This window comes from Myotis brandtii, unplaced genomic scaffold (genome assembly GCF_000412655.1).
Source record: "Myotis brandtii unplaced genomic scaffold, ASM41265v1 scaffold123, whole genome shotgun sequence".
In the NCBI taxonomy this organism is placed as follows: domain Eukaryota; kingdom Metazoa; phylum Chordata; class Mammalia; order Chiroptera; family Vespertilionidae; genus Myotis; species Myotis brandtii.
In genome coordinates this window covers 17,319,420-17,341,385 of record NW_005354291.1, presented here as the reverse complement: position 1 = coordinate 17,341,385, position 21,966 = coordinate 17,319,420, and the positions used below count along the sequence as shown (strand labels likewise).

Below are 21,966 nucleotides of genomic sequence, written 5' to 3'. Positions count from 1 at the left end.
GGGGACCCCTCGCCCCCCGCCCCCCGAGTGCACAAATTTTTGTGCACCGGGCCTCTAGTAGAATATAAATGCAAAACATTTCAATATTTCACAGTTATTCCTATTTTTCTCTAGGGAAGCAGAAAAGGGAAATTTAAGTATTCTTCCTTGAAATGAAGAGGGGGGGAGGGGTAGGTGAAGGGAGAAACAGAGGAAAAAAGTGAGAGAAAGAGGAAAGTTGTAGGGGAGGAGGGAGAGATATTCAACTCTTTTATATGAGAAAAGTAGAATGTTACTCAACTGAAAATACAGATGTGCTTCCAAAACTCAAAAAAGCCTAATTTTTTTCAAATTTCAAAATACTCTAAACATGGGTCAGCCTGCAAGTCAAATAAGTAGTTCCCATCTGCTCCAAGCTCTCTGAAGTAACCTGCTCACAGATGAATCTTAAGCAACTACTTGCCTGTTTTCTTAACACGGCTTGGCCAGGAGTTGTGAACTTTGGCTCAGAAGACCTAGTTTAGCAGTGACTAGTGAATGCACCTCACAGCTTAAGCCAGTGGTTCTCAACCTTGGCTGCACATTAGAATCACCTGGGAATCTTTTTAAAATCCTGATTTCTGGGCCTCACCCTCCGGAAATTCTGTTTCTTTGTTACTAATGTTGTGGCCCCACCCCATAACAAAGAAAAAGAATTTCCAGAGGATGAGGCCCAGAAATCAGGATTTTAAAAAGATTCCCAGGTGATTCTAATGTGCAGCCAAGGTTGAGAACCACTGGCTTAAGCCAAATTGGGCCTTGGCTCTCTGCAGGAAAGAGTTATCCTAAATAACCACCGCAAAAGGAAGTGCAGGTGTTCTGTTCTAATCATGCAAATGATGCTGGAGTTGGTGAAATCCTGTCATTTCCTAAGCCTCCCACAATGAAAATAGCAACTATAAATGGTGAGAAAACATCCTAGGACCTAACTTCTACATAATATTACTGACTCAGTTCCCTTTTGGGGGTGCTAAAGACTTCCTCAAAAAAGAGACCTACGATTACTTTTAATCTTCTACAGAGCTTGGCGTTGCATCAGTCACCTTAAAATCTAAGAACTTCAAAATGCATTAATCCTGAGTAAACTGGATTTTGGTAACATATTCATTCTCAGTGACTTGGCCAAGTAGTCCATGTGACTAGCTTAATTAGAGGCTGGTTGTTTTCCAGTTGTCAAATAATTTTTTCCTATTTAAGAGTTAGAAATAAAAACATTCCCTCATAAAGGAACTGAATAATTTGGGACACAAACAACGTAAGTATTTATTTGAAAAACATTTCCATATAAGTACAATGGCAAATCAGCTACAGTAGCTTCTCACTAATTCCAATTTGCGCTCACAGTCACTTTTAATGCATCATAAGTAAAGATACTGCTACAGAAATCTATTTCACAAGGTACTTAGAAAAAATATATATACAGTCTCTCCAATAGAAAGTTAATTAAAATAACAAAGCCAAGCAATATAAAGCTAAGATACAAAACAAGCTGACATTTATAAACATAAATAAATAAACATGTACAAAAGAGTCTATGACAACAGTGAAAAAGAAAAGCATTACAGTGCAAGTAATGGCGACAAGAAGGCAAAATATCTCAGGATGCTAGACTATGATTCAATACAATGGAGGTTTTTTTTAAAGGACAAAGAAGAAAAAATCCCAGAGAGTCTGAATTGATATTAGTCTCAAAGCTGAGCTGAAACTAAATTTTGGCTCCACAGAATTACATTCCTGTAATTGAATTTCTGTAATTCTGTTCTGAGGGGGTTAAGTGAAGGGGAGAACTGTATCCTTAGAACTGAGGATAGAATTTGGCTCAGTCTTTAAATCCACTTGCAAATGTTTCTATTCAGCTGTTTCTTCCATTTTTCCTTACCTGGTTACTGGACATTTCTAAAATGGAGCTGACATTGTTGTCAAATATGAATAAAAAGGTTTCCCAGATCTGGATAAATATGAGTAGAAATCAAAGTCATTTTTGTAGCTACCTCTTAATCACTGTTAACTCAATATGCACTTTGGGTAGAAATCTCACAGTAGGAAGCTAATTAAATTCTATCATGAATCTCTAAGGCTTGGGGACAGTATATGAAGATTCAGAGACTATTTAAGATTAATTTTCATCTATATATAATTTCTGCCAGAATAAGCAGCCTGTTAACATATGCCTACAGGGAACGATCTGGCTCTACTGTAATGGATCTTTGTGATTTGAAGATTTACTATCCTTCCCTACTATGTACACCCCTCCCCTGTGAAAGCAAAGCTGGGCAATGCTCATGTACCCCGGGACAGTGTTCCACCCTGCTGCAAAATGGAACAGTAATAAAATCCACCCCCACATTGTCTTATCATCCATTCAATCTGGCAAATAGCTTCATGACTGAGGATCAGCAAAAGGTGAGAGGCCCCTTGGTGGCTGCACAGCCTGGATGCTAAGTCTCAGGCTGAGAGCTATCTGCTTTCTGCACAGAGGGAAAGGCCCCCAGGTGCTCAGTTCTGCCTGCTGCCTTTAAACAGATTGGCTCCAGAATGGCTCAACTTCCCAACACATAGCCACCTCCCAGAATCTGATACTTCCCAGATAACCCAGAGCAGATGTAAGGGTACAGCATGTACTGAGACCAATCTGTAAGAAACTGGATACAAATCCATCATTTAAGAACAAATAAAATGTGGTCTCCTAAACACTCACTAGCAAGCATATTACTCAGAATAGTTTGAAAGTTAAGTAAGTTGCTTAATATTATGCATGGCTTGTAGGCAGAAACCTAATCCATAAATAACACCATCTATCTTACCAGACCTCCTCTGGCTCCTATAATCAGAGGACTTATGTACAAATAGTTTTTCGACTAGCAATTGTAGACCCACATGTTTATAAATTATTTTGATTATGATAAGTCACCCATTTGTCTCAGTTTATATTCCTTGGAACAAAACTCTTAAAGGGGAAAGTAAGAGGCTTTTCATTTGTGCAACTGCAAATGTCTTAAAGTCTGCAGAGCAAGGGTAGGACCCGAGATTCTCAATGATTATATTTCCTAAAAGGGAGAAACTATGGCACACAGCGTGCCTAATGGAAATTCTCATTCCTTCCAGAGCCTGTGGGCTCAATATTCAGTAGAGGAGCAAAGCAGAGGTATAAGAGACTCATTCTTCAATAACTACTGGGAGGTTCACATTAATGAACCATCAATGCTAAACTTGATTCAAATGTATGGGGTTAAGTGATAATTAATGATGATCCTTAAGCTTTGTGTCTTGAATAGGATAAGTAAAATAGTATAAATTTGCATGACCTCATATTAACTAGGTCAAAATTTGGTGAATTCTTTCTTTCTTAAGCATGTTATGTTCCTGAAAGTTAAACAATTGGTATGATAAGAAAAAATTCCTATCTGTTCTTCAGGTCAGACATTCTTTCATATCTATGGTCGAAATTTCACGAAAAAAGAGGATATATGCTACTTCATTCACAGAAACTAGCACATTTCAGGAGTTGCAGGCATCCACAAAAGTTAGAAATATCATTATGCTTTGATTGTTGAGAAAGATTTCAATGAAGCAAATGGCTAAACCCAAACCTAACTATTGGGTGGGGTGTGAATGAGCTCTAAACTAGGGTTTGTCCCTAGCTCAGCCTCTCCCTTCTCCTCTAATTTTAATGTCTCCCCCTGAGTTCTGATTAGTGGAATTCAATTTTATATTTTAAAAATTCATTTTTCCTGTGGCTACTGAATACTGTTGCTCTCAGTACTGAAGTTTTAGTGATGATGGAAACTTCCCCATGGAAGAAATACACTGAAAAGACAAATTTTGAATTTCATAAAAGCCTTTTTAACAAAATACATTCCTCATAGATATGGAGTTACCTAGGTAACGGCACGTTTACATCTGCTAGTCACAGTGTTCACTGCTTGCATATCACATTTCTTTCTTATATTAAAGACATTAAAACTTTGTGCTGTGGCTGAAGGTGTCTGACATGATAATGTTTTTATAGAAGTTATCTGAATGAGGATTGCAGTAACCCTTGACCTTATCAATGACCTGATGGACAGGGATGATTGATGTTTGTTCTCCATCAGCATGGGTCAGTTTTGATGAGGACTTGTCCATGGAAGCATTATCTGTAAGAAATGATACAAGAAATTAGGCAAGAGGAGCTGGTGAAATGCCTAAGGGCCACCACACTGAACACTGTATTTTACACATTAAAAAAATACAGAAAGGAAATAAAACTCTGGTTCTCAGGTTAGGTAATAGGCAGCACTGAAAATTCACATTTTTCCCCTTCAAAGTGCATTCCTATGGATAGGTCAATGTCAATTTGCCTTCTAGTAATATGTGTTAGAGTTTGTTTTAATAAATGTTCCTGTAGTGGTATTTTTCAAAGATCTGATGACTAATCAGAAAATTGCTGCAAAGAAAAAAATGTGGCAAGGCTCAAAAGAAAAAGTGACAGATTATATAACAAATGGATAAAAAGATGCTGAAATATTTATGGAAGAAATGACATGATGTCTAGGATATGTTTCAAAATAATACTGAGAGGGAAGGTGGGTAGGTGAAGGGGATTCATTATACTATCCTCTCTACTTTATATATATGAAATTTCTCATAAAAAATTAATTCTCACATGCAGATGTGTATATTGATTTTTAGAGAGAGAGGAAGGTAAAGAGAGAGAAAGAGAGAGAGAAAGACATTGATGTGAGAGAGAACACCAATTGGTTGCTTTCCATACATGCCACACAAGGATTGAACCCATAACCTGGGTATCTTCCCTGACCAGAGTCAAACCAATAACCTTTCAGTATACATGGTGACATTCCAACCAACTGAGCCACACCAGCCAGGGCAAAATTTTTTATAAAGTATAATTTAAAGAAACTTTGAGAATAAAAGTCAATGAAAATAAACATAAAAAGGATATTTTGAACACATTTTCCAATGGTTGCCTTGTAAAGTGATTGGAATATAGAAAAAATGTTTTATTAGTTATTTTTAAATTAAAGAAATTAAAATTATCAGAAACATTTAAAGTATATGTTTTTATTAATTGTGCTAATCTCAGAATTATGTTATTGCTGACAACAATATGAGAACAATGGATAGAAATAAAGGACTGCTAAATACATTTTTGTTCTAAATCTCCCAATACCATATATTTAAATATTAAGTCCTAGACACAAAAGCTTCTAAAATTGGCTCAGTGTTCTGAAACTCAATTAAGCCCTATTATCTACAAATACATATGGCTGTCTTCATGTGCGTAACTTATGAATATCTTGTATATATCTTCCTTGCTCCTTTTTCCAACACACTTTGGAGAAAATTTCTACCCTAAAATTAACCAGAGATTTCACACTGAGGAAGGAGCAAATATGACCGTCTACAACATACTAGTTCCCTACAGTTGTAGTTTTCTAGTCACTGTGGAAGAGGCAAAAGCTCTATCATGAAAAACCACTTCTAGAAATCATGGCTTCAAAATTGGAATGCTCATGTCCTGCCATTTTTTTGTTTTGTTTGTTTTGAGTAAGTTAGACCCAGTATGTGAGAAAATATTACAAATCCTTCAGTAATTGGTAAAATCCATCAGAGTTATATCTATTGTCTTTGGAAATAATTCAAATTGTTCAACTGCTTATTGTTGGAACAAAAACTATATATATTTTAAAAAAAGAAGGCTAAAATTGGAAATGGTGTGTTCATCCCACACTAAAGGGAGCAAAATGGATGGTTTATGGGAAGAACGGGCAGATGGAAGCATGGCAGAATGATTATGCCCCAGGATTGGTGAGAAAAAGGCTGAGGGCATTCATTGTATAAAGGCCCTCCCACTTTTAGCTCTGGGCAAGCTGATTGGTTCTGTGCTTTCCTTCAGTTCATACATTCACTAGCCATTGGTTTTCTGTTGGGGATTTTTCTATTGAATTAAATTTCAATAATGAATAATTTTTTGCCTGATGTTTTAAAATAAACTTCAAGGGTATATTCAGTCTGCTTTTTTGATAACTTCTAGGGTCATGTAGCTTTTAGAGATTTTAACCAGCTCCATTCCCAATATGTGACCCAATTTTCTGGATTTTCACATTCTAATAAAAGAAATTCTGAATAAGGTCTGTATATCAAAACAGAGTTGGGCAAAAGTAAGTTTACAGTTGTGAATACACAAAACACAGAATTTATTTTTGGTATTATTTATTAATCATTGTGTTATTTACCATTTGAACACCTATAAACCTTCTTCTGTCCCACCCTGTAGATGCAGTTATCAGTCCTCTGGTTAGATTATTACATATGGGCAGTATGTATTTTGATTATAGTTGCAAGTTTGAAAACCAGGGGCTAGGGAAATGAACTACTGTTTGACCTGTGCTGAAGTTTTAAGCAGATAAGATCCTCAAAAATCAGGGTAAGAATTGACAACTTCTATTTTATATCTTCTATGAATGTACCATGACAACTCCAGTAATTCATCAGATCAATGAAAAAGTAAAGAAGAATTTCACTTTACACCTTTCTAACACAAACCTCTCAAGCACTGCTTTTATTTTGTTGTTATTGTACTTGATATGAAATTTACTAACTCCAGAGCATGGTACATTTCCTAGAAGGAGCGGCTTGCAGACACCCCCATGCAGACAAGAGCCAGCACAGCAAACAACCACTTGAAATTTCAGAAATTCCAGCTCAGGGCAGGAATGTCATTGTGCTAGCTGAGAAGTATTGTAAAGAACAAGCAATTTTGCTGGTGCAGCAAGAGTCTTAGTTTAATTCATGCAAATATTCTCTTATTACCTTGCAAAAAAATCATGCATTCAAAAAAATATAAAGGTTTACCTGAATGATCCACTTTTGTTGAAGGAATGCTCTTAGAAGACATTATCTACACCATAAACATATGAATTTCTAGATCAATTCCAAGAAATAAACCAACTAGATATCCATGATGATATGCAGTGACTCCTTGCATACTCCAAGTGACCCAAGTACACCAGCAGTCCCACTGAGAACTGGCTAGGTAGCAGAAGGCCATTTGTACATCAGTTGATGGGAGACTAGAATGTGTTATATCATAGAAGTATGTCATATAGCTGACTATATCCTTATGCCAGTTGACAAGAACCCATTTAATGCTAAGAGTTTTATTATGGCAAGCAGAAAAATATTAATACATTCTTTAAAAAAAACCACATACACAATGTTTTGAAACAGTAAAGTTTTTCTTAGGTATCTATCTTCATTTCTGCATTTCCTTTCATCTTTTAGTGAGTTTTCCTATGATCCTTAATATTTTCAAGTATTTCGTTAATGCTTCCAAAATGCCCTCTGTTCCAAATTATCTACCTTGTTATCTTCTCTCCCATTTTTATAGTGGCATTTCTTGAGGCCAGCAATTCTCAGCTGTGTTAGGGGTAAGATAATCATTTCTAATTCCTAGTCATTCATAACTGGCTTATCACGTATAAATTATTTGCATTTTTGAGGGGGATGCAAAATGAGTATCTAATTTTGAGGTTGAATATCGTAAGTGAAACATTCATTCATTATAAATAAAGATAATTTGTACCAGAAAACTACCAATTAGGTAGAATAATCTATTTTAGACTATCTCAGATAACCCTTATTTATTACACAGCAGGGGAGCACAGACCTCTTAATTTTAGGCAAAGCTATTTGTGTACAGAACTCAAAGCCTGCACCTTATTCTGGAAGGGAGTTTATAGTTTTTATTAAACATCCTTACTTCAAGAATCACCTAAACTGTTCCAAGTTCTTAGGTCTTTAATTAATTTTGGAATTAACAAACTCTCTATACACTCAAACATGTTTCTACGGTGTTATCTTGAATCCCAGGCAGTGGCTATTCCACTGGTGAGGCACTGACAGAGGCGCAAGCAGGGGCAGGTGGAAGGATTCAAATGTACATAAGGGTCATTTGAAATTCAAGGGTTTGCAATGTGAACATTTACACATCACACAACACACTCCCTATTTGCAAACAGCCAAAGATGAATCTTCTCTGTGCCATTCACCTCTGTTCAATAGCTAAACAAATTCAAAATTAAGGTTATTTGTGTTATCCTTTTGGACACATCTTTAATTAGGAAAGTGCTTGGTGCTAAATACTGATTGAGGTTTAATTAGTATGTAAAAGTAGCAATTCTGCTATTTTCCTTTGAAATTATTAAAAGATTACACCTTATCCCACTGGTCACTGGCTATCAATATTGCAAAATCATCTTTATTTCCATGTTGTCTTCAGGATTGTTCATTTCATGCTTAGTGTTAAAATGTGTGATCATTGCAAATATTATGAATATACAGATTAACAAAGATACAATATTTCTCACCATCTTGTATTCCTTCCCAAATATGATGTTCTCTATTCTTTCATAATTTTTTTGTTTAATCAGTGATTCAAACAGTAATTGCCAATCACATTTTCAATGTTTAAAGTTTTAAATCCTAAAGGTAACATATATCCTGGATGGTGTTTCTGTCTGTTCCCATGCAAGCTTGCCAAGTATCTTTAATACCATGTTGAAATAATCTCAACTCAATTTTTATATACTATTTTAAAATAAAACAAGTAACTGTTAAACAAGATAACTATAATTTTTTAAAAGAAAACTAAGTTTGCATTGGAGGCAATAACAATAATATTCAGAGCCAATAACAGTGGTTCTCAAACTTCCTAATGCTGCGACCCTTTAATACAGTTCCTCATGTTGTGGTGACCCCCAATTTCATTGTTACAAATTGAACACAATTAAAGCATAGTGATTAATCACAAAAACAATATGTAATTATATATGTGTTTTCGGATGGTCTTAGGCGACCCCTGTGAAAGGGTCCTTCGACCCAAAGGAGTCACGACCCACAGGTTGAGAACTGCTGGCCAATAACATTATGGCTATATAGATTCAATTTAGGTTATAAAATCTAAAAAAAAATAAAAAGACAAACATCTACAAAGGTGCTGGATAAGGTCTTCAAGTAAATTTTTGTCTACGTTACCAATGTTGTCAGTAAAAACGTGATGAGAACTGAATCAGAGAGCACCTTTGCATGGCCAGGACTCACCTGTGTGACTATTCCTTTTGAAGTAGGTGGTAGAGCTGCATTTCGATTTGGATGTAAGATAGGTTGAGTTGGAACCAATGGAGCTTGAGGACAACGATTTCCCTAGATTATCAGAACTTTTCTTGATGGTATTGGTAGCTGTCTTACTCCAGTCTGAAAGAAATGACATCTCTCCATGAATCTGCTGTAGAAGGAATATGGCCTGAAGACTCATCACTACACTATTTACGTAACACTCAGAACATTAGATGCGAACAACATTAAACTAAAGAAGTAGATAAGTTTCTTCCTTTGACCCTGTGTAAAATATTGTTTGAAATCCTACTTTAATATCCTAAGGGTGAGAAGTAACCACTGATGGTAATAAAAAAAGGTAATACTTTTTATTAGGTATTTCATTTTACAGTATTGAAAAAATTCTCTTGGCCTAATCATGCAAAATTAGAACCTCAAAAATGTGGACAGGTGACAATGGCATAGTGGAACTTCTGGACATTTGACTTATTAAATTAGACATGAAGCCTTGAGCAGCCCACTTAACCAGTGTGGATTTCATGATTCTCCTTTCCAAACAGAAGGGTCATGCCCAGAGGCCTCAGATCTCCTTAATTCCTAATATACTAAGACTCTAACCAAGCATCGTCACATACCCACTTTTACAACTTGCTACCACTGGGACTGGGTTTCTCTGGCAATGGAAGACCCAATAACAAACATTTCCCACTATTGCTCTTAGACGTAAAAACCAGTTATCAGCTTGCCCCTTACCTGAGTTGTCTGCTAACCGAAATCTACCACAGCAGAGGTGCCGCCTCCACTGTTTCTGAACGTTCTCCTTCATAGCACAGTGGAAAATAAATATAAATAAGCCTGCGACAAAAGAAAATATGAACATTTAAGCCAATGGACACATTTTAAAGATAAAGCTTATGAAACACATAGATTCATTCTAATTTAAACTTTTTATACATATGAGTTGCTAAGAGAAAAAGATACCGAGGAATCTTGAAGTATGTGGTAGATGTTGTAAACCTTTAGTAAAGAACACAGAGGCTCAGATAAAACCAGAATTGTTACTTGTATCTGATTTTGTCTTTGCCTGTTCTGTTCAGCATTCCTTATAACCTAAAGTTTGAAGCAATATTCAATTTACGAGATATTTAATAAGTCCCTTACATTTGTTTTAAGATTATATGAAAATATTTCACAAAATTTAGAAAAGAATGTGAAAAACAGAAAACATCCTCTCACCACCTATTTCCATTTGTGTATTCTAAGCTATTTTATGTATGCATATTATTGTAAGTTTGGGCCATAGAAAAATGGTATTTTTGCAGGTTAAAATGGCCACAAATCAGCAAATTCATGTGGCTTCACCTGCTTTAGTTTCTCAACATTTTAATGCAGAAATATTTCTGTATTGTGAAACAGTCCTCTTATTTATGGTCACTCTTTGTACCTATCAAAAGCTAACTGCATCATTTGTGCTTTGGAAGCCAATACCTTTTAACTTTTCAAGGAATTTGCTTCTGCATTTTAACCTCTCTTTATGTTTCACCAATTTCTTCCTCTATGCTTGGTTATTCCCATTACTTACAAGCATATTCTAGTAACCCTCTTTTTTTTTTTTAATATATATTTTATTGATTTTTTACAGAGAGGAAGGGAGAGAGATAGAGAGTTAGAAACATCGATGAGAGAGAAATATTGAGAGAGAAACATTGATCAGCCGCCTCCTGCACACCTCCTACTGGGGATGTGCCCGCAACCAAGGTACATGCCCTTGACCGGAATAGAACCTGGGACCTTTCGGGCCGCAGGCTGATGCTCTATCCACTGAGCCAAACCGGTTATGGTGGTAACCCTCTTTTAAAAACAAGCAGTAATTCCTCCTTTAACCCCCAGCTTCAACTTCTCCATTCCCTTTCCCAATACAATATCTTGAAATGGTTAACTTCTGCTGTTTCTCATTTCTTCTCTTCTTAACCCACATCCACTATGCCACTCCAACTGCTCTTGGGGAGGTCACACCCTGACTAAATGACTGCTTTTTAAAGCCTCCCACACCTACAGCCCCCAATTCCCTCGGGGGTTTGCTAACACAGAAAATCCCTTTAATAACTAAACATGCTTTGTAGTGTGAATCACCAAAATAAATAATTTGAATTGGTTAACAGATCCTTTTAAGTTTTTAAGAGGTGGTGGCAGTTTCAGAGTAAAGAGAGCAGCAGCATGGAGCCCGTGGTAGGGTCAGCACAGGTCACAGATGAAGGAGGCTGTGTGGCGGGGAGGAGGGGGCCCTCTCCATCTCAGGTGCACCACTCTGTGTTTGTTGGCTGGGGCAGAATTTGCAGGACTTGTTCCTGAAAGTATTTTTGTCACACAGCTGAAAATACAGGTAAGCATGTGTTCTTAAACACTGTTTAACAAAATCACGTATTAGAGCTGAAAAAAGATTATAAACTCCAGTTGAGGGCATTCTTTCCTAGGCATTAATCCAGGCATTGCTCAATGTAGGGCCCTGCTTTGAGCAAATGATTTCTTTCAGTTGAGGGAAGAAGGTGAAATTTGCTAGAAGTTGCTTCCTTTAATACTCAGTAGTTTTTATAAATGTTGTACATTCTGGAGGAAACCTGTTCTCAGACTTGTTCTTTTGGCCTTACGGGGATACTAAAAAGTGACTTACTTGAGGATCTCATGTGGACTATATTCACAGTGAAGGAGGTAAAATGTAAGATAAAATGAACTTCATGAAACCATCTTTTAGATTGTGTACTGCTGTCTTAAATCATAATGAATTATATAGCATTAGATGACATTCCTGTTTTTAAGCAACCACATTTGCCTGGAAATACATAGGCATCCAAGAACTTAAAGAGACACTGGTACATAAATTAGATTTAAATCTGATATATCACCTCTAAAATTATGTGATAGAAAGAGAAGTCACTTAAATTCATCTCCATCCCCCACTCTGAATTGTGATGCAGTGCGACACAATTAGATAATAGGCATAAGAAATTAGAATTCTTAGGAATGAATATATTCTTAAATTCCAAGGTAGTATGAAAATTCTTTTGTCATGAGACACATTTTCATTTTAAATCAGAATAGAATTCTCATAATATGTTGTTTGACCATTTGTGATAACCAGCCCCTTTCACCTGAATTTAGGTTAGTCTGGCAATAAATACAGCCAAATTCTTTCAGGACAAAACATCCTTGTAGGGCTCCACTGTGGGAAATGTGGTAGGCATCCATCCGGAAGAGTACATGTACGCAAATTCTAACTCTTCAGGAAGGAAGAGTAGAAAATATAGCCAGAGAGCCAAGGCCCTTGGAGGCCAAAGTGAGAAAACAGATGGTTATCCCTCCTCAATTTTGAGGGTTTTTCCTCCCACCTACTTACAGATATGGGTGCAGAAGCAGAACTAAAATCATTAAGAGTTGTATGTTGACATCCAAGGGACTATGTCCGATTTCTCACTCTCATCTCTGCTCCCTTTCTGTCAAATATTTTCCCTTTGAGAATCTTCATATCAACCACATGGCACCTCAGAGGCTCTTCATAACACCTGGAAAAATGTGCTGGTCTAGCTTTCTTAGCTGTGACTGGGGACCAGAATAATCAGCCTTTGCTCTTCATCATGTGTCTTACAGCTATCTAACTGATCAGGGAGAGGGAATATTGCCCATAAAAGTTTGGAAGTTAAAATGGCTCAAAGATTGAATTCAGAGTTAAAGTCCTTATTTCATCTTGACAGGCTAGCACTAGTTTCACGAAACCTTTATATCTCACAAAACAGAGTTCATAATGGTCCTTTATTGGTGAATGGTAGCCTGAAAAACCACCAGTCTGAATATTCTAAGCCAAAGTTCCTTAGAAATAGTTTCTTAAGCTTAGTAACTGCCTGGATTCTTTATTTTACCTCTAGGAACCCAGACTTCCTGCTAGAACAAGAAGAAAAACAAAAACTTATACCTACTTTAAATACCTTTTTCAAAAGAATAGTTATTGATTTTTTGGAGAGAGGAAGGGAGAAGAGAGAAACTTCAATGTGAAAGCACAACCTTGATGGGCTGTCTCCTGCATGCCCCCTACTGGGGATAGAGCCCACAATCCAGTAGTGTGCCTTGATCTGAATCAAACCAGCGATCTCTTGGTGAGGGTGAATGGGATGACACCCAACCAACTGAGCAACACTTGCCAGGTTTAAACCTACTTTAATTGAACAGATTCCTGACCAGTCCTTACCTGCTTATCCCACCCTCACCCCTGCCTTCTCTTCCTTTACCTCCATCTTCCATTAGTCAGTCAGAAGTATCTGCTCACTTAAAAAAAAAAAATTAGAGCAATATGTGAATTCAAGATGTCTTAATTCTTGGTAAATTTTACAATTTCCTCATAAAATAAATGATATTTTCAATTGTGATGGAGGAAGGGTGTTCAAAGTATGTGAGAAGGTGGGCCTACCTGTTGATCCTGCCTAGGGAGGGAACGTGAGGAACCCACTTCCTCAAAGCCTCTGAGAGAAGCAGGCCACAGGCCAAGGCTGGGTCAGCAAATCTGGCAACAGGACACCTGAGAGTGCTCTAAACTTGGAGTCACAAACATTCTGAAAAATCTCAAGTAGTGGATTTGCTTTTTATACTTCCTCCTTTCACCTACCTTAGGACACACTCCAGTATCATATTTGGAGAGAGAAAAAGCCTACTTGTAAGTAATGGCATTATATTCACTGTAGATTGTATGGGCTTGTTTCACCTTTGTCTTTATAAGAGCTACTAGTATTTATTTAGGAAAAAAAGAGCATCTTAGCCTCAATATTTTGGCTGGGAATCTGGCTCCCACCCAGAACTCACTCCCTTTGGTTGATTCTGGCAACGACATGTGGCTTACTGGGGCAGATGTAAGATGAGTGGCCAACGGGATGTTCTCAGATCTTTAGCCTGATTATCGAAAGTTTTAAAAAACTGTTTCCCTTAGATATGAAAATGAATGCTACACAGCAAAATTTGGGGCAACACAGATTGTCATTCTTTTACTGCTCTAAAAGGTCACTTTCAAGAAATCTGGTGAAGAATAACAAAACAAAACCTAGAATCCTCATCTCCTAATGAGTTCTTGATCAACTAAAGGCCATTGACACTTTCAGCAAGATTGCCATCAATAAATTCTGACAAATGGCCTAAACTGACTTCTTTTTACCCTGGATAAGAAAGAACCAGAAACACAATGAAGCGGAAGACTGCAGATACAGGTCATGTCAGGGATGTGGGATAGAATCAGAATGGGTAATAATGATGAGTGATAAGTGGTTCTGGAGATTTGAAGGGAAAATCAGTCAAGAATTAATAAAATCAGGCATTTGGGCAAAAGAGGTCCCATGCTCTACATAACTGACTTTTGACAGAAAAGGTCTAGATGACCTCTGAGCTTCCCAGCAAGCTTGAGTCCAAATCTCCGAACAGCTCATTTGTTCTGTTGTCTCACAGACATAGCCAGCTGGCTGCTGGGCTGGGGATCATTCAGGTTTAGGAACCTCCTGAATCCTTTCATACTACCAAGGTGCCCCTTAGAAAATTACTTCTCTGTGGCACAAAATTCCATGCCAGAAGATGAGTAATTTATTTCCTTGATGTGTGTAATGTCTCAGCCAACACAATGTCATTTCGGATGTTTGGGTATAAAGGTGGTTCACTGCCTTGGAGCCAATTCACTATGTGTGTTGTATGTGTGATTATGACGCAGCTTAACTCTCCGGAGGCTTCTAGCCATGGGTTAGAAAATTTGATTTAATATTCTTACTTTACCAAAAGTATTAAAATAATAAATATATTTTCCTTAATGATTTTTGCTGATAAGGGAAAGAGATTAAATTCACATTTATTCATTAAACATATATTTACTAACAGGTTTTTTGTTTTTGTTTTTAGTGGAGACAAATATTCACTTCCTAGAAACTTTCCCTAATAATGTACCTTTTTATTTCCACATATGGTACATCGTAAATATTACACTGTCAGATTCAAACTGATATTGGGAAAGTCAGACTCTCATGAGCCTGTTTCTCACTCTGTAAAATGGAGAATATACCCTCTACCTTCCAAACTTACTGTAAGAATTACATCAGATGACAGATGTTACGGGAAAGTGCTTTGTAAACAACAATGCACTGAACAAATATGTCATTTCTGTTGCTCTGATATCTTAATGTTATCAAATTAATTAACAGCAAACATTATATCTGAGCAGGCTGATAATGCCCTCTGTGTTGGCCATCAGAGTTTCCACTGATAGAACCACATGTTGCATTGTATTATGTTGTCACATACATGTACAGAATATGGGCTGATGACACCTGAGACTATTAATCAATGTTGTTTCTCATGCCTGGAAAAGGAAAGTTGAAGACTGAGCTCTTAGTATGGGGCTAGACTTTAGATCCTGATGAACTTGTTAGAAGAGGTAAACTTCCCTATACATTGAAGAAGCCTGATCTAATTGAAAGTGTAACATACTTTTGTACAGTTAACGGAAATATATCCAGTCGGAGATATGTTCACCCCTTGTATAAGGAGCAGCCATGTGCACGTGCTGCACCTTAGAGCAATAATTCAATCCTACAAGTGCACTGACATTGCCAAAGGACAGAGATGCCATCAGGATTCTGGCCAACAGCTCCTCAGCAACCAGGGAGTTGCCTTTTATTTCTTTAGGATGAGTTATGTATTTGTTGAAATAAAGGCTAAGGTTCTCAGGCATGTGAATTATGATATACTTTTATCAAACATCTGTTCTCTTTTGAATAGCAATTTGTATGCCATACAATTTTTCTCAAGTTGTATTCTTTAGAGAAATATTAAAATTTCTGATAGTTTTATCCTGGGAAAGCAGAAAGGATAGCAAAAGCAGATAGGTATGGAATTCCACCATGTTTAGAGAAGATATATTTATCTTTTCATCATAGAGAAAAAACTCGATGAAACAATTAATATATAACAAGTGAACTAGGCAAAATAAAAAGAACAAAACAATACACTGTGGAAAATCAGAAAATAATAAATTTGGTTCTAGCCTTGATTCAATTCATGATTTCATTTGCTTAATCAAGTAGGTAAATTTTCAGTTATAGCCACACAGATTATAATAATTTTCTGATAACCATTTCACATGATTTTGCCATTAAATGTACAGTTATAAGTATATATAAAAATTAAAAATATATAAAATAATAAAAATAGAAAACATGAAAAGCAAAAATAAAACATATAAAAGAAAAATAAAGCATTTATCAAACTGTTATAGGCTATACTGATTTATGTGAGTACCCATATAATTATACATGTACATATGTATTTGTATACAAACACATACATACATTAAAAATGTATACATTTCTAAAAATTTTAGCATATTTAACCAAATAAAATATATACATTTATTTTTAATAATTTAAATGCTTTAATCAAATATTTGAAGACATATACAAAAGTTAGAAGAAATCTGCTAGCAAAAGTCACTCCTGTGATATACACGCCATGACATCACTGTAGACAGCTCAAACACCTGTCCCTCCTGCAGGTGCCATGTCTATAGTACTACAGCCATTCATTATCAATTGATAACTTGGGGCATTCATGATGAAAATCCTGCTGATTTTCAGATGCTCAACTATGAGCTAAGCTTGAGAAAATTAAAGTATGTTTGGCATAGTTTAAGTTTTTAGAATATTGTATTAAATTCTCAGTCTTTGGCCATTGCCAATTCTCATAATGATAGGCTTCAATGAACTATAAGATTCCATTAATAAAAAGACCTTTTACCCAAATCATTAGAAACATAAGAGTTTACTCTAATGAACTAACCAATGATGAGTGTTTTGTAGTAGCATACTTCCTAAATTTCTCTTGACTCTTTCTCACATCTCTACTGCTCCCCCATTCCCACTACAATCTAAAATACTGTACCACGTTATTTTACCCAGATCATTGCAATAGCTTCCTATCTACTCTCCCTACAGACGCTACTGGGCTACTCTAATCCACTCTTTACATTATATCCAGATTCCTTTGCAAGATGTACATCTGATCATGTCATTTCACAGGCCTAAAACGTTTCAAAGACTTCGCGTTGCTCTCATAAAGATCAAAACACAGGGCCTTCTGGTCTAGACCTAGACTCCCTTTTGTGCCACACTGCTCTCTCTCCTGCTCTTTCTCGGTTCTCAGGTTATATGAGCTTTCTATTAATTCCTTGAGCAGGTGTTATAATTACCAACTGCAGCAGATCCTTGAATAATGTCATTTCATTATAGTGTTGATGAGAGGCCATAAGAACTTAACTTTAGTTTATATCAATTAGCTTATGGTAAAATTGGTTTCCTTATACTTCGTTTTGCTTAAAGTCATAGAACCTATTAACCACATTAAGTGAGGACTTTATTATACAATTTTTTTTTGCACATGAAGTATCCTCTACCTGAAATATTCTCTTCCCCACTTCCACTCACAACTTTCACCTAGTTAATTCCTATTGATCCTTCAGAGTTCAGCTTAGAATTCCATGTCTTCTGTCAATTATTCTTAACACCACCAGGTACTTTTATATGGTGACATAATTGGTTAATGTCAATCTCTTTTACTAGCATATAAGCTCCATGAGGTAAAGGGATCACATAAAGTTTTTCTTGTTGTTGTTGTTGCTTTTTTTTTTCTGGAATAAAGAATATCAGAAAGAAAAGAAATAGACATAATGTAGTCCTAGTACTACCTGAGCTCATGTTTCACTCACTGAATTGTTTCTTTAAATTGTCTAAATTCCATGTTTCTTTTAATAAAGCATATACTTTTAACAACAAACCTCACTTGAAAGATTCAGAAAATGACTCAAATCAAAACCATTAAGTGCCTTCCCATGGTGTCTTGAGTAGTGTTTGTACAGGCTTGGCCAGTAAGCAATTAATTGTTGGTAGGCTTGTGCTATGTATCCTTGCCTTTTAATTTTAATTTCCTTTTTAGGACGTGTTTTAATGTCATTAGATGTGCAAAATCTGTTCTGAATTTATATAATTTAAATTTAATCTTAAAAGTCAGTGATTTATGAAGGATATAACTTAATGATGGTTAATAATATTTTTCCCTCCTGACAAAAGACCTATGCTGGGAAAAATAAAACATCCCATTTCTAATGAATGGAAACAGAGCTGAACAGACAAGTATGGCTCTTGGAGGTTATAGAAACTGCCAGGAAATTCTACAAGCAAAAACTAGGTTGGGCTGGCAGATTAATGTGCTTTTCATGTACAATCCTGAAATATAAAACCATCGAATCTCTAATGTTAATGGACATTTTTGTCAATATTTATCTAGGCACATTTATGTTGTATATTACAGAACAGATTAAATACAGGAAAAATCACTTTACAAAGCTAGATCCCAGTGAAGATGTGTACATAGGCTACCTCTTCAGTTTCCACCTTTTGGAGGTTCACTTGAGGCTTATTATCCTATTTACTGAAGATAATGAACCCACATATTTCCTCCGTTATGGGAGAGTGACCCTGAATAAAATTTGTTGAACCAATTAATGTGGATTTATGTCAGAGGAGCCTCAAGTTGGATTTAGGCCATACCCAAAGACCCTCCCTTTCTTTATCCAGCAATCCATTTATTCTTTTAATAAACAATTGTTCAGCACCAACTATGGGACTTTTTTTTTCCTCAGGAGCTCATGAGCTAATGGGAAACCTAAGAGGAAAAGCAAAGCAGATCTGTACAATACAAATCAGTAAACACTCTCCTGCAGGAAAATACAAACTTCTGTAGGGAGCACACACCTGTAGGGAGCACCTGCCTAGGCATCTCATTTGGTGAGCAGCACAAACTTGATTTCCACCACTTTCCACTCCTGCACAGATTTGTCTAGCTTGCTTTAGTCAGCTCTTCTTCCCCCACACACCTAACATTGTCACCTCATTCCTTTTGGAGTTGGGACTTCATGGTACTTCAGAACATTAGGAAGTTTTTAAAAATAGAGTATATCCAATGTCTTGAAGAATGACATTTAATTAAAAAATAAATTCCCTTAAAGTTAAATCCATCATATGTACACTAGCGTTTGTATTATGGAATTAGGAGTATGACAGGGAGCTCCTTGAAGGAAGCCTTGACTTTTTGTACAAAGCAGGCCATTGGCAAGTGTTTGTTAAAGCGGAACTAACTGTCATATATCATGAAAAAATGAGCATTTCTTAACTGAAGTACTGGTATTTATTTTGAAAAACAAGCATCCAAGGAATCAAGGTGAATTGCTCTGTCCCTGCATAGGGTCTAAAAATTCTACAGGTCAAGAATAGCACACCACATGGGAAGAGGTTCATGAGGAGCAGCACCAGCACTCAGCAAAACTGTAAAGGGTGAAGTGATCTGTGCACTCCTTTAAACCTGGCACCTCCCTGCCCATTTTCAGTCATGCGACAACATGTGTTTATTGGGCACCTACTATCTGCCAGGTACTGTCCTGGGTCCTTGGGCTACATCTCTGAAAACAAACAAACAAACTGACATTCTACTTCAATTTTCCATTCAATACATTTTTCATGAATACCTACCCCATGCCCAAAACTATGCACTTGGAATAGCAGAAACTTAGTGTGGCGTCTGTCCAACAATGAAGCTGTTTGCAAGTATGACAAAATTAGAAAGTGGAAATTGTTCAGGTACCATTTATCTTACCTTGTAATGAATTGAAGATGGAGAAGAGGTACGTGAAAGGGATATATAAGGGTCCCCAAGCAAAGAAGGCAAAACCCCATGTCATGCCCAGCAGAAATGTCAGGCTGACCACACTGCGCAGGTTCCGTAAGACCTCTTCCCGCAGGGTCCGGTTGCTCCTTTTGCCGTTCCTTCCGCAGATCTGCACCATTACCACGATGAACATGGCGACATTCAGTAAAAACATGATTCCAAAATACCCAGCACAGGTCACGTAAAATACCACTGGATCCTGAATCCAACAGCTTAAAGGAGAAGAGACAAGAAAGAAAAAGGAATTGATTACCATGCCTGTTGACCTAAGACTTCCCCTGGCTTGGTTCTGGCTTCTGTGGGTTTCACAGCTAGGCCTTTCTCACACACCTTTGGAGAGTCACTTCATTTCTTGGACCTCCATTTCCTTCTTGATGTGTTCATTGTTTTCTTTGTTTGTTTTGGATAGCTATCACTTTAATGTCTAGTTATTTAAGTCAAGAGTTGAGAAGAAAACCAGGTGGCTACTTGAATTCTGACTTGGCGTGAGGACACTCTTGGTTGGTTTACCCAACACCATGTCTAACCCCTTTTCTCACATGTGTCTGCACTCCAGAGAATGGGAAGTTTAAGTACTCATATTTTCAATCTCTTTTGTATTTAAGGGTTGGTCCTGTGGACATTGTTCTACAAAATGATATGGAAGCAAAATCTGGAGAGCTATCTTGATAAACTCAACTGGCCAGGCCCTTATTCATTCTTTCTGCTTCAAACCTGAGAGCAAGCAATGGAGCAGCAGCAATCACCTATACCCATGAGAGAAAGGCCAAGAGAGCTGCAGAGGTTCTGACTCTGACATTTCAGCCATACATTAATGCCAGTTTATTGCTTATTTCTATGGGTGTCTTTTTTTTGTCATGCAAGAAGAGTAAATTCCTACTTAAGACACACATAATTGTGGATCCCATACTGCAAAAGAATTTCCTATTAATATAGTTGGTCTAGTTGAGGCAAGACCTTATTGTAAAACTGTGACATTCTTATAGTGACATTTCTCATGTACAATTAAAAAACTTACATTAGTTACAATATCCTTGTGAAATGAGGAAAGATATACTTGATATTAAAAATTATATATAGATTTGAAAAAAGATAAAGGCAATTTAGAAACTGTACTATGTGTAAATGTTCTATGAATAAATTTAACATGCACTATAATTTGCAGATGTCCCAGGTCCTAATAATAATACTATGAAAGATCCTAGGTACCTCAAAAATTGGATATATTATTTAAGGCATTTAAATTTATCTTAAAATTCTAGTACAAATAGTCACCATTCCAAGTTATGTCTTCCACAGTGGAAGATGACTGCCACAAAGGCAAAAGCTACCTTGTACATCTCTGAATTCCAGAATCCAACATGATTCCTGGCATATAGTAAATGCTCAGTAAATGACAGTTGTTGATGGAATAGCAATTTATTAAATGTACTTTAAAGTTCTGTAAGAGGTGACTAACATACTTTTAAGATTACCTTATTTAGAACTTATGTACTGACTTTTACTTTTAACATACCTTTTTAAAAAATGTTTTTATTGATTTTTTTAGAGAGAAGGAAGGGAGAGAGATGGAAACATCAATGAGGGAGAAACATCTATCGGCTGCCTCCTGCATGCCCCCTACTGGGGATCCAGCCCACAACTCTGGCATTTGCACTGACCAGGAATGGAACCAGGGACCTCTTGGTTCATGGGTCAAGGCTGAATCACAGAGCCACACCAGCAGGGCACTTTTAATATATCTTATTATAAAGATTCCCCAAAATGATACTGCTTATCCCTGAAGCTAATATTTCTTTACATATGGCAGTTCCCTTAGAATCCTGAAATTCCTGACCTAAAACTTTTATTTTATTCTCGTTATTGTGGGGGTCTTTTGGGTGCTACTATGGAAATATAAACTAAGGAAAGACCACAAGAAAATGGGACAGGATTGGATATTAATTGGATATAAAAGTGTTTACCATTCATGAAATGTGTATAGTAATGTGGCGGCACAGTCAGGAGTAAACTCCTTTATTCATTCAGTTATTCATT

The 21,966-nt window shown here is 36.6% G+C and overlaps 1 protein-coding gene across 7 annotated transcripts in view; it reads right to left on the bottom strand.

Moving 5' to 3' along the window:
• Positions 1-1,253: 1,253 nt before the first annotated feature.
• The window catches only part of ADGRG6 (adhesion G protein-coupled receptor G6), a 137,564-nt gene continuing 116,851 nt past the window's right edge, over positions 1,254-21,966 (bottom strand). For 3 of the 7 annotated variants that reach the window (XM_005859075.2, XM_014533882.1, XM_014533883.1), the window contains 5 exons: positions 19,858-20,141; positions 9,889-9,990; positions 9,121-9,273; positions 6,874-6,919; positions 4,073-4,154 (listed from right to left, as the gene is read on the bottom strand). In XM_005859075.2, coding sequence (XP_005859137.1) covers positions 6,906-6,919; positions 9,121-9,273; positions 9,889-9,990; positions 19,858-20,141 — 553 coding nt within the window. In that variant the 3' untranslated portion in view covers positions 4,073-4,154; positions 6,874-6,905. Of the gene's footprint in view, positions 4,155-6,873; positions 6,920-9,120; positions 9,274-9,888; positions 9,991-19,857; positions 20,142-21,966 lie in introns of all 7 variants that reach the window. The other 4 variants (XM_005859073.2, XM_005859074.2, XM_014533881.1 and 1 more) reach the window with 2 other exon arrangements.